This window comes from Hypanus sabinus, chromosome 8 (assembly GCF_030144855.1).
Source record: "Hypanus sabinus isolate sHypSab1 chromosome 8, sHypSab1.hap1, whole genome shotgun sequence".
Lineage (NCBI taxonomy): Eukaryota > Metazoa > Chordata > Chondrichthyes > Myliobatiformes > Dasyatidae > Hypanus > Hypanus sabinus.
The window spans coordinates 15,991,906-16,005,392 of record NC_082713.1 but is presented as its reverse complement, the minus strand read 5'-3'; the positions used below and the strand labels follow the sequence as shown (position 1 = coordinate 16,005,392).

At 41.4% G+C, this 13,487-nt stretch overlaps 1 protein-coding gene across 6 annotated transcripts in view; it reads right to left on the bottom strand.

The window, feature by feature from the left end:
- si:zfos-2326c3.2 (mitogen-activated protein kinase kinase kinase kinase 4) overlaps positions 1 to 13,487 on the bottom strand; it is a 322,043-nt gene that overhangs the window by 161,078 nt on the left and 147,478 nt on the right. For all 6 annotated transcript variants that reach the window (XM_059976720.1, XM_059976715.1, XM_059976716.1 and 3 more), the window contains exon 9: positions 12,045 to 12,123. In XM_059976720.1, the coding sequence (XP_059832703.1) occupies positions 12,045 to 12,123 (79 nt within the window). The remainder of the gene's footprint in view (positions 1 to 12,044; positions 12,124 to 13,487) is intronic.

Sequence of the window (13,487 nt, the reverse complement as noted above, 5' to 3'; positions counted from 1 at the left end):
TTGCACTATAGAGACTGTGAAGTTTCAGAGTCGGTTGAAAGGTTGGCAGAATCTCATATGCTGAAAGTTCTCTGTTGTGCTGTATTGTTCTACACTTACTGGCCACATGATTAGGTACCTCCTGTACCTAATGAAGTGGCAGTGAATGTACGTCTGAGGCCTTCTGCTGCTGTAGCACATCCACTTCAAATTTCGACGTATTGTAGGGTCAGTGATGCTCTTCTGCACACCACTGTTGCAATGCATAGTTACTATTGCTGTCCCGCTGGCCATTCACCTTTGACCTCTCTCATTAACGAGGTGATTTCACCCACAGAAATGCCGCTCACCCGACATTTTGCACCATTCTCTGTAAACTCTAGAGTTTGTGTGGCCGCTCTCTTCATACTCTGATGGAAAGATGTTTTTGAAATTCTTAGGTTTATGTGATTATTGAATTGTACTTTATATTGGTCTCCTTCAGTTTGCTGGTGTTTTCTTTCTTGTGGCCAATTGGTGATCTGTTAATTTTTTGTGTGTGAAGCGAGGGTTGGGGCTTTTGATCTTATTGTCACTGTTTTTTTCTGTGAGTGAGCGGGTCAGCGATTGTCATTGTTGCTGTTTTTTCAGTGGGGAAGGTTTGGGAATTTGATGCTATGGTTGCTGTTTTTTTCTGCGGAGAGGGGGTGGAGGATTTTAAGGTATGTAAGTTTTGTTTCTTTTTCTTTCTCGTGCTGGGGCGGGGGGGTGGTTTGATGACTTTTCTGTATTTCATGGCTACCTGGGGAAGATAAATATCAGAGTTGTATTCTATTGTACATGCATACTTTGACAATAAAATGAACCTTCGAACAAGAAGATCCTAGATCAGCTGTTTCTGGCACTAATTATCATTCCATGGTCAAAGTCACTACGGTCACATTTCTTCCCCATTCTGATATTTGATCTGAACAGCAACTGAATCGCTTGACCATGTCTACGTGCTCTTTTGCATCGAGTTGCTGTCGCAATTGGCTGATTAGATATTTGCATTAACAAGTGGCTGTGCAGGAGTACATGCTACTCTTTGCATGTTCTATGTTCTGCATTCACTGCATGACCCCAAGTTGAAGTAATTAATGCAGTACTCATTCATTAGTAGAGCCACTGCCTTACAATGTTGAAGACACAAGTTCAGTCCTGATCCTCTGTGCTGTCTGTGTGGAGTTTGCATGTCCTCCCTGACCAAATCACCTGGTCATTAGGAACAATTCAGAGTGGCCATTTAATCTAATGTACAAGTCATTGGGATGTGGCAGGGAGCCCATTTGTTCATAGGGAGAACATGTAAACTCCACACATTCAGCAGATCTGAATTCTTCCTTGAAACCTTTCCTCATCCTTCCTTCTCTCTCCTTAATTTAAGGTGCGCTTTAAAGTCTGACTCTTTCCCCAAGCATCTAGTTGCCTGTTTTAATACCTTCTGATCTGATTCAGTGCCAGATTTTATTTGGTAATGTTCCTGTGAAGTCCTGTAATGTTTACTCAGTCCGATGTGCTATTTAAATGCAAATTGTTACTTGAAAAAGCAATCAATGTAGGTAGATAAACTGCTCCAGAAACACGTTTTCTTGTTTTTTCTCCAACAATGTTATAGAAATGTTGTTATCAATATGGTGCAGCCATATATTAGACACCGAACAAATAACGAGCAGAATTGTTCAGACAACATATTCAGGACTTCAGCTGGGTGTTGTGTAGAAGTAGAGAACACACTGGATTTCTTCTGCAGGAACGCTGTGCGTTTCATGCTGAGCTGTGGAGTAGTTGCAGAAGGTAAAGAGCTAGAATTGGAATTGGTTTATTATTGTTATACGTACATTATATATATAGCTAAAAATTTTGCATAGTACTGTATTTGTCAACATAGAATGGAGAGCGAGTTTGTAAATCTGGCGGGAGCAAATGATGTAGGGAATGGTGAGGGTGGAGTGCCATGGGAAGGGTGTGGGACAGGTGGCAAAGGAGGAGTGCCAGGACTAGGAGGGGGGTGCAGGGTGTTGTTGTGTGGGTGCAGACACACCCAGCCCGGAGACACCAGGTAACGTCATTTGATTCCAAACAATGATTATTGATCATTACAGAATGTCCCTCTGGTACTTTCCTCTCCCTGCCCCTTTTCCCAACTATGATTCCCATCTCCCTGCCCCCTTCCCACTCTCAGTCCACAACAGAGACCCATATCTGAATCAGGTTTATCATCACTCACATATGTCATGAAATTTTTTTTGCGGCAGCAGTACAGTGCAATACGTAAAATTACTACAGTACTGCACAAAAGTCTTAAGCATGCTAGATACAGCATAGATATGTGCCTAAGGCTTTTGCACAGTACTGTACTGTATACTCACCACCATTTATGTGAAGGATTTGCCCATTTTAAATAGTTCTCCTCTCACCAAACCATGCAGTTTTTAGTGTCCTTTCTCTGCGAAAACGATCAGATGCATTCACCCTATTTATAACTTTCATGATTTTATACACTTCTACAAGATCAGCCCTCATACTCCGTCCTTCTGAGGAATAAAGTACTAGCCTGCCCAGCCTCTCCCAATAACTCAGGACCTTGAATCCCGCCAGCATGCTTGTCTGTAGGCAGCACAGTAGTGTAGCAGTTAGTCTAATCACTTTATAGTGCTAGCAAACACCAATTGGGGTTCGAATCCTGTGGCTCTCGTGAGGAGTTTGTACATTCTTCCCATAACCGTGTGGGTTTCCCCCTCCATACCCACCCCTGGGCGCTCCAGTGAGTTGTAGGCATGCTATGTTGATGCTGGAGGAGCGGTGACACTTGCACGTGTCCCTCAGCATGATCCTCAAACTATGTTGGTCGTTGAAAAGAGAAGATGCATTTCACTGTAAGTTTCAAAGTACACGTGCCAAATAATGTTAATATTAAATCTTAGATCTTCTTGAGGGCAATCTACCTATAACACCATGCAAAATTACACTGGACTTGATCTGTGCTTTGTGGCCCAGTGTGATATGCCCAGTACTACAATCCAACCTGCTATGGGGGCATGTAGAGGGATATTACATTACATACTACGTTGACACTGGAAGCACAATGATGTTTACACGTTCCCCCCAGCAAAATCCTCTGATTATTTTGGTTTTTGATGCAAAATGACATTTTTCACTGTATGTCTTGATGTTTCAGTGTACACGTGACAAATAAAGCTAATATTAAATCTTAAATCTTCTTGTGGCCAGTTCTCCAATAATACAGGCAAGATTACACTGGACTTGATCTGGGCTCTGTGGTCCAGTGTGATCTGCCCAGTATTATGGGGTATTATGGGGGTATGAACAAAATCATCATATTACATAGAATGAGGACTTTAGGTCCATTAAGTATATGCCGGCTCTCAGACCCATCTCTTCAATCCCATTGTCTCACGCTCCCCAGATTTCAGGGCACTGTTCTAATGGTCCTATCACTATATACAAGTAACCAAGAGTGGTACTTTTGCATAAAAACCAAACCTATCTCTATCAAACACACTTTGCCACTTTTAAAACATCATTTTAAAATGGTGATTTGTTATGATATCTATCAGAATTAAGGTGATAAAAATCTCATGATACAATGCTGCAGGTTTCATTATTATGTTGTGTTATCGGACAAGTGTTGGTATAGAAAAGTTTACTCTAGCTGAAAATACATGTCTAATCCTCATATGAAGCACATGATTCTCTTCATGTTTGTTACTGAAGTTACAAAGAAATACTGTGCTGAAAAGAACAACACTACATAATTAATGTAATAAATCTCCACATCATCATTAGTTCTAAGTTTAGATTAGGGCTTGCTCTAAAGTTTATTATTCATAAAGCTACAGTAATTTTTAAAAATCATTATGAAAGATATACATGCAAAAGCATTTCCCTGAGGCAAACCTTCTCTCTTAAATCACCATACTCTAATTACATTTTCAAAGGAGGAAGCATGGTTGGTTTGTGACTGAACATCTTTACAGAAGCTGAGTTTCAGTAGGAGTGGAATTCATTCTCAGCCATAAATGGAAATGTGAGTTAACCAAACAGAAATCTGCAATATCCATCAAATAAAATGTGCATTTATGTAGCACCCTTCGAGGAGTCCTATCACCTTTCAGCAGCTTACAACCAGTTCTGTTATTTGTAATCACTGTGTAATGTAGGAAATCAAACTGAACCCAGCAATCTCCCAAAAACTGAAATATGGCAAATCATACACCTGTACACTGGTTTTTTATATATGCATGTACGTGGAGTCACAGAAAACTGCATCCATCATCAGGGACCACCATACAGGCCATGCTCTCCTCTCATTGTTGCCACCAGGAAGAAGGCACAGAAGCCTCAGGACTCACACCATCTCGTTTAGGAACAGTTATTACCCCTCACCCATCAGGGTCTTAAAAACAGAGGGGAAAACTTCACTTGCCCCATCACAGAACTGTTCCCACAACTTATTGACTCACTTTCGAGGACACTTCATCTCATGCTCTTGATGTTTATTGTTGATTTATTTGTTTATTATCATTCCTATTATTATTATTTTTTCTTTCTTTTTGTATTTGCACAGTTTGTTGTATTTTGTACACTGGTTGTCCATGCAGTTGGTGCTGTCTTTCATTGATTCTATTATGGTTACTGGATTTATAGACTACACCCACAAGAAAATTAACCTCAGGATTGTATATGGTGGCTTAAAGGTACATTGATAAAAATATACTTTGACCTTTTTGCTGCCTGCACTGCACTTTCTCTGCAACACTTTATTCTGCCTTGTCACTGTTCGCCCCGGTACTATCTCAATGCACTGATGCAATGTGATGATCCGTATGGATGGTATTCAACTCAAGTTTTTCACCATAATTCAGGACATGTGACAAGGATAAATCAACTTGACCAAATTTTATTTTACCAGTGTTTACCTCTAACAGTGGGTCATCTCCACAGTACTGCATAGGTAATCAATCTAGACTTGGGTCTGTTGAGTGGCATTTGAAACAACCTTCTGAACCGAAAACATTATGCACTAGTATGGCAACAAACTAATTTAACAACTGTGGTTACATCAGTCAGAGCAATGAGTATAGACGCTGGTATATTACTATGTAGTCGCACAAGATGCTGGTGAGGCCATATTAGGGTGTGTTCACACTTAGAGTATGTTGCTGGTTTTGGTTACCTTGCTATAGTGGAGATACATCTCTACCAAAGGAGGTGTAAGGCACTCCTTCCCTCTGCTGGATTGCAGGTCACCCTTGGGCAAGGTGCAGCATACACTGACCCCCACTCCCAGATCAGGGTCACATGAAGCAATTTCAGCAGATGGTGGATGGTCATATGAGCAGCTGGAGCATATCACAAGTCCTGGTTATGCAACCACTGAGGCCAGCAGACAATCTCTGAAGAGTATTGGGAATCGCTGAGAATCTCTGTCTTCGAAAGACACTGCCCAGAAGAAGACAATGGCAAAACACTTCTGTAGAAAAAATTGCCAAAAACAATCATAGTCATGGGAAGACCATGTTCCAGGAATGGAAGTGTCTGGAGTTTTTCTCCAGTCCTGCCAAAGAATCTCTGCCCAAAACATCGACTGTATCTTTTTCATAGATACTGCTTGGCTTGCTGAGTCCCTCCAGCGTTTTATGTGTGTTGCTCGGAAAGACCATAATCGCCCAAGTTATACACACAGCACATAATGATGATAATGATGCTATAGCCAAGATGTTATTAAGCTGGAAGAAATGCAGGGAAGATGTATCAGGATAATGCCAAGTCTTGAGGGACTAGGTTATAGGAAGATGTTGGGCAGACTAGTTCTTAATTCCTTGGAGCACAGGAGACAGAAGTCTAATCTTAGGAGGATGTATCAAATCATGAGGGATATCAATAGAGTGAATGCCTTCAGAATTTTTCACAGGATAGGGGATTTAAAAAATGAGAGGGCACAATTTAAGGTGAGCAGGGAGATCTACCTATCGCATGCCAGCTCTTGCACCATACCTTCCCTCCACTACTTTATAATGGTGATCTCCACTCTACCTTCCTGTCCAAAGGGAACGTCTTGACCTGAAACATTGACTGTCCATTTCCTTCTACAGATGCTGTCTGACCCATTGAGTTCCTCCAGCGCTTTGTAGGCATCTTGGCCAGTGTGATCGAGAGGGCAGAAAGGCCAGTTTACATGTGGTATAGATGAGAATTTGTAAGGCATTAGCCAGACTGCACTTGGAGTATTCTGAGCCCCATATCTCAAAAAGGATGTGCTGGCATTGGCAAGGGTCCAGTGGAGGTTCACAGGAATGATTTGGGACTGAAGGGGTTAACGTATGAGGAATGCTTGTTGGCTCTGCATCTATACTTGCTGGACTTTAGAAGAATGAGGGGGAATCTCATTGAAGTCTACTAAATATTGGAAGACCTAGACAGAATAGAGGTGGAGAGGATGCTTCCGAAATTGAGGGAGTCTAGGACCAGGGAGGAGAGCCTCAGAATGCAAAGACATCCTTCAGAACAAAGATGAGAATAAGTTTCTTTGGCTGGGGGTGGGGTAGTTCATTTGTGGAATTGATTGTCGCAGATAGCCGTGGATGTCAAGTTACTGAGCATATTTAAAGCAGAGATTGATGGGTTCTTGATTAGTAAGCGCATCAAAGGGTACTGGGAGAAGACAGGGGAGTGAACTTGAGGGGATAATAACTCAGCCATGGCAGAATGGTGAGGCACTCATTAGGCCAAACAGCCTAATTCTGCTCCTATGTCTTCTGGCCTTATAACTTCATCATACCTCTATTGACAGTGTACTCGTTATGCTCATTTAACCAAACTAGCACTTCAAGGAGATAACTTTAAATTGACATTTCTTGCCATAAGTGGTGCATCAGCTGGAAGAAATAAATGGTTTCAATGTGTTTGGAGATCACTGTTGGTTCTTGGTCAGGTTGTGACACTGCACATCAGAGATAAGCAATAGTTTATTCCTCATGTCCCAGTTCAAGTGCACCTCTTAATCACAATGAGCTTTGCACCTCAAACGACATCCATTATTGTCTTCTTACTGAAAATGAATTTCGACTTGTCAACAGATGTGGCACCAGACTGTGAAATGTCAAATGGTGTGCAGAAATTAAAGGTGAGCACTGAGCAGAGACTAATCTTGCTGCATTTTTACTGTGGCACTGACGCATGGCTTACAATCGAGGAAACTGAGATCGTTTCTGCTGTCCGTAGCAGCCAGAACAAATAGTGCATCCCTGAACAAATTCTCCCCTTCAGATCCAGTGGCAGTGACCTTTCTTTAAGGTAAGTAATTGCTCAAAAGGACTATTAATTTAAGAAAACTCTTCCACAGCTGTTCTGGGAAAAAATAAAGCATCGTAGTGATAGGTTTGGCTGATAGCAGCATAAGAGACAACTTCGAACCGCAGTTACGTAACATCTGCTTCACATCCACTGAACAGCTTCTGAAGTGCACAGAAATTGCTATACAAGTATCCCACCCATCCCAGACAGTCTCTCTTCCCCCTTCTCCCATTGGGCAGAAGATACAAATGTCTGAAAGCATGGACTGCCAGACTTAAGACAACTTCTATCAGACCCTTGAACGGACCTCTTCAGAAACAGAATCAGAATCAGGTTTAACATCATTGACATACATTGTGAATTTTTTTGTTCTGCAGCAACTGTATAGAGCAATATAGTAGAACATCTATACATTATGATAATAAATACTGTATGTATTAAAAATTGAATTAAATAAGTAGTGCAAAAAGACAACAAAATTAGAGAGGTAGTGTTCATGGACCATTCAGAAATCTGATGGCTGAGGGGAAGAAATTATTCCTAAAATATTGAGATAAGATGTGCAAGTAGATGGAATCTTAGCCTCACAATCAACCTCCTTATCATTTATCACTTACCAGCACTATTCTTTCTCAGTGGCTTTTACACCATTCTGCCTTGTTACTGTTACTACCTCAATGCACTATGTAATGATTTGATCTGTATAAACAGTATGCAAGACAAGCTTTCACTGTATTTTGGTACATTTGACATTAATAAACCAATTCCAATATAGATTCCAAGGAATAAGAATATCTAGATATGCCAAGGAAGGCTCCAGAATATATGAGGAACCTGATAATGTTATCTGGAGGTGGAAATATAACTCAGAGAGTAGACTATTCCCCTGGTGTTTTCTTACAAAATGTTTCTACCTGTTGGATAGTTGGATTGGACCTCTGTTTAAGGTCTGCTCTAAGGGCTTTACTTTATCAGTTCAGATGTTTCCTTCTTATCAGTGGGGTTCCAGGATCACACTAGGCATGTGACAAATTTGCCTTCATTGGTTCAGGCATTGGGTACAGTTATAAGAATCAAATAGTCATGGTGCAGCTGTATAGAACTTTGGTTAGGCTGCATTGTGAGTACTGTATATGGTTTTGGTGTCCCCATTACAGATGTGGAGACTGTGGAGTGGGTGCAGAAGAGGTTCACCAGGATGCTTCCTGGATTAGAGATTAAGAGGACTGATTCTCTGGAACACCAAAAGCTGAGGGGAGACCTGACAGTGGTTTATAAAATAGAGAGGCATAACTGGGGTACATAGTCTTTTTTCCCCATGGTAGAAATGTTAAGTACTGCAGTACATACATTGAAGGGGGAGGGTGGAGGGAAATGATATCAAACCCTTGAATGGACTTCTATTATTAGATGGAATCCTGGCCTCACAATCTACCTTACACTTTATCATTTGCATGCACAGCACTTTTTTGGTAGCTCTAAAATATATTTTTTACTTTTTTTCTAGCTCAGGTTTTCTCATCCTGGGGTCCATGGACCCCTTGCTTAATGGTATTAATTGATGGCATAAAAAAGATTGGGAATCCTTGTTCCAGCTCGTTGCACTGTGTAAAGATTTGATCTATTCTCCAGTAACCATGGATGCCTCGACTATTCAACAACCTATCAACTTCTGCCTTAAGTATGTTCAATGACTTGGCCTCTGCAGCTGTCTGTGGCAATGAATTCCACAGATTCACCATTCTCTAGCTAAAGAAATTCCTCTTTTAAATGGATGTCCCTCTATTCAGTGGTTGTGCTCTCAATTAACACCCTTTGAGGAATGACTGGTAGTGGTAAGCACTCTGAATGTTACAGTAAATGAAAATTTTAGAAAAGCAACTACAGATACTGGAAAGCTAAAATAATGGATACATGGTTAAATTATTTTTATAACAAAGTATATTGTGATAAAAATAAGTTAACCACGAGTTGACACCAGAAAAGCACATATCACAATGCTCAACAAATTTGGTAGAAACCTGCTTCCCATTAATCTAGACACGAAGAAATCTGCAGATGCTGGAAATTCAAGCAACACACACAAAATGCTGGTGGAAAGCAGCAGGCCAGGCAACATCTATAGGAAGAAGCACTGTCAACATTTTGGGCCTTCGTCCTTTCCTGACGAAGGGTCTTGGCCCGAAACGTCAACACTGCTTCTTCCTGTAGATGCTGCCTGGCCTTCTGTGTTCCACCAGCATTTTGTGTGTGTTGCTCCCATTAATCTAGTGATGGTTGTACTTGGCAGCATGGCCTAGGGTAGCACAGTAGCTAAGTAGCTATTGCTTTATAAAACCAGCCACCTGTGTTCAATTCCCACCGCTGCCTGTAAGGAGCTTTGCATACTCTCCCCATGACTGCATGAGTTTCCTCTGGATGCTCCAACTTCCTCTCACAGTCCAGAGATGTACCAGTTTGTAGCCTAATTGATCATTGTAAATTGCCCTGCAATTAGACTCAGGTTAAATGGAGGGTTGCTGAGTTAAACAGCATGGACTCAACTGGTCCATGATGCCCCATCAAAATGAGTCCTCTTTACCAGTGTTTGTTCATGAACAGTTATTACCCTACAACCATTAGACTCCTGAACCAGTGGGGATAACTTCACCCACCTCAACTTTGAACTGATTCCACAACCTACTAGCTCACTTTCTAGGACACTACAGCTCATGTTCTAACTATTATTTATTTTTTATTTGTTCACTTTGTCTTCTTTTGCACATTGGTTTGTTGTCAGTCTTTGGTTACGTATAGTTTTTCATGAATTCTATTGTTGTTTTTTAAATTTTCCCGCAAATGCCTGCATGAAAATAAATTTCAATGTAGTATATAGTGACTTATATGTACTTTCATAATAAATTTACTTTCACTTTGATGTAACCTTTTAACCTTTCCAGTTCATGTCCCTATCCAACTGTCTATTAGAATTTATTATTATACTGGCCTCAAACACTTCCACAGAAGACTAAGGTAATTCAGCATGTCCCCAGTGACTTTACAGATATTTTATTGATGCACCTCAGCTTGGTATGGCAATTGCTCTGCCTAAGACCACAAGAAATTGCAGAGTTGTGGCTGGAGCCCAGTCCATCGTACAGATGAAACTGCTCTCCACTGATTTGATCAACATTTTTCGTCGCCTCAGGAAAGCAGCCAGCATAATCTGCTAGCCTGAGAATCTGAGAACGTGGACTGGAGGTCTGCAGGCAGCCTGTCCTGGAGTTGGAGGTCTGCCTGACTGTGTGAGGGGGTGGGTGGGTGGGATGATTTTACTGTTTTTGTCTTATTTTTTTTTGTTGCTGTTGCTGCTTGCATCGTTCTGTGGAACATTGTGTGCACACTGTTTTGGTGCCAGAATGTATGGGGCGACACTTGTAGACCGCCCCCAGCACATCCTTGGTGTACTAGTTGTTGTTGACACAAATGATGTATTTCACTGTATGCTTCGATGTATATGTGATAAATAAGTGAATCCTTCCATCCTGTCTTCATGCTTTTCCCTTCTACTCTTGGTCTGAAGATACAGAATTCTGACAGCAAGAGCTACCAGGTTCAAGGACAACTTGCGTCCCACTTTTATCGGGCTCTGGAACTACCATGCTATCAGCTAAAAGATGAGCTCTTCACCCCTTTGCGGCCCTTGCTCCTTATTTGTCTCCCTGTACTTTTTTTTTGGTGGCGGGGTGGAGAAATGTGTCTGCTAAAGGAGGTGTAAGGCGCTCCTTCCCTCCGTTAGCCAGCTGGTCATCCTTGGGCAAGGTGTCGTATCTCTTTAGCAGCCCCCTACCCGCACCCCAGCCCCCACCGATTAGGAGCATGTGAAGCCATGGGATCAGGTGGTGGATGGTCATCTGAGCAGCCGGTGCAGATCACACGTCCTGGTTATGCGACCACTGACGCCAGGCGGCGAGTCTCTGAAGATTATTGATAATGGCTGGGGTCACCCATCTTGTGAAGACTCTGCCCAGAAGAAGGCAATGGCTAACCACTTCTGTAGAAAAGAATTGCTAAGAGCAATCATGGTCACGGAAACAGCATGATTGGCCACATCATTTGACATGGCACAGGACGATGTACTTTCTTTGTAACTGTAACACCAAATTCTGTATTCAGATTTCTTTTTACTATCTCAGTGTATTTACATACAGCACCATCTGCTGAATGGCATATAAAACAAAAGATTTTTATTCACTGTATCTCACTATATTTACAAAGAGACTTGAGGACCTGAGTTATAGGGAAAGGTTGAATAGGTTAGGACTTTATTCCCTGGAGCTTAGGAAAATGAGGGGAGATTTGATAGAGGTATATAAAATTAGGAGGGGTATAGATCGGATAAACCCAAGCAGGCTTTTTCCACTGAGGTTGGGTGAGACTGGAACTAGAAACCATGGGTTAAAGGGAAAATGCTCGAGGGGGATCTTTTGCACTCACTCGGTGGTGATAGTGTAGAATGAACTGCCAGTGGAAGCACTGGATGGGGATTGATTTATCTTTTAAGTTAGGATAATTACATGAATGGGAGGGGTATGGAGGTCTATGGGTCAGGTGGAGGTAGGTGGGACCAAGCAGAGTAATAATTGGTCATGATCTAGGTGTGCTCGAAGGGCTTGTATTATTCTACGACTCTATATCTGACAACAATAAAACAAATACCATATTCACTCTCCAATACATGATCTCACCATTTCCTTGACTTCAGTTTGGGGGGAGAGTTCCGTGGGATGAGGAAAAGTGCCCTCATGGGATGCATGTCACAGAGTGCTGGAAGACAAAAACAACGGAAGGGATGGATTTAATGAATGAAGCAAAAAACAAGCATAATTCATTACTTTTCTGGCTGACATATAATCCAATAATTACTACCCCCGTACACTGACATACAAATTGTTACCAGAATCCATCAATGCCACTAAAAATAGATTTTATTACACATAAACAGGAACACATTTGAAGGCATCAGGAACTAAGTACAGTGGATTTAACCAAACACCAATTATTGTCATATACACCAGAGTGCAATGAAATTTCTTGCTTATGATAATCAGCAAAGAGCTGATTATATCGACTACAGGAGGGGATTTGATTTGATTCAAATCAAATCCTCATTAGGGGATCAGTGGCAGAGAGGCTCAATAACTTCAAACTCCTTGGTGTGATCATATCAGAGGATCTGTCCAGGGACCAGCATGTAAGTGCCATCACAAAGAAGGCATGAAAATACCTTTATTTTCTTGGAAGTTTTCGTAGATTCAGCATGTGATTTATCTGATGAAGGGTCTCAGCCTGTAACGTCAACGGTTTATCCCTTTCCATAGATGCTGCCTGACCTGCTGAGCTCCTCCAGCATTTGTATTGTTACCATATCGTTTATTGTCAGTTATTACCCTAGAGCCATCAAGCTCCTGATCTACTGTGGATAACTTCAATCACCATTACTCTGAACTGATTCTATGATCCACACATTTACTTTCAAGAACTCTTTACAACTCATATTTCCAGCTTTCTTTTTCATTTGCAGTTTATCTTCTTTTGTATACTGGTTGTTTGTCAGTCTTTAGTTATGTATAGTTTTTCATAAATTCTACTGAATTTCTTTATTTTCCTGCAAAGACCTGCAAATAAATGAATCTCAAGGTCATATATGGACATATATGGTGTATGTACCTGGATAATAAATTGACTTTGACTTGATGTGAAGCTCATAGTATACATGGTAATAATAAGAACAACCATATGTACAACAATCTTCTTCAAGAAGGGGCCAGCAAACCATGTGACCAACAGTGACATCCTGCAGACAGTTCACAAAACTATTTCTTTTACTTCTTCTTTTAAATATGATTCTCCTACCAAGCTGTGTGTGATTGGAACCTATGATCTATATTTTGATGGTGAATTTTTTGGGCCGATTGAGCAATCTGCCGCTTTGCTGTCTCCGAGGGAGTTCGATGAGGTTTGGAGCGGAGTGGGCGCCACAGAGGCCAGCCAGGGGAGCATCATCGACTCCATTGCTTCTCTCCAGTTGAGGCACTGAGAAGGGTTGAGGTTCACGAGGATGACAGAAGAGGGCAGGTGGGTGTTCGGTGCCACCTATCTGCATTTGACCGGTCTTTCACTCCCTCTCG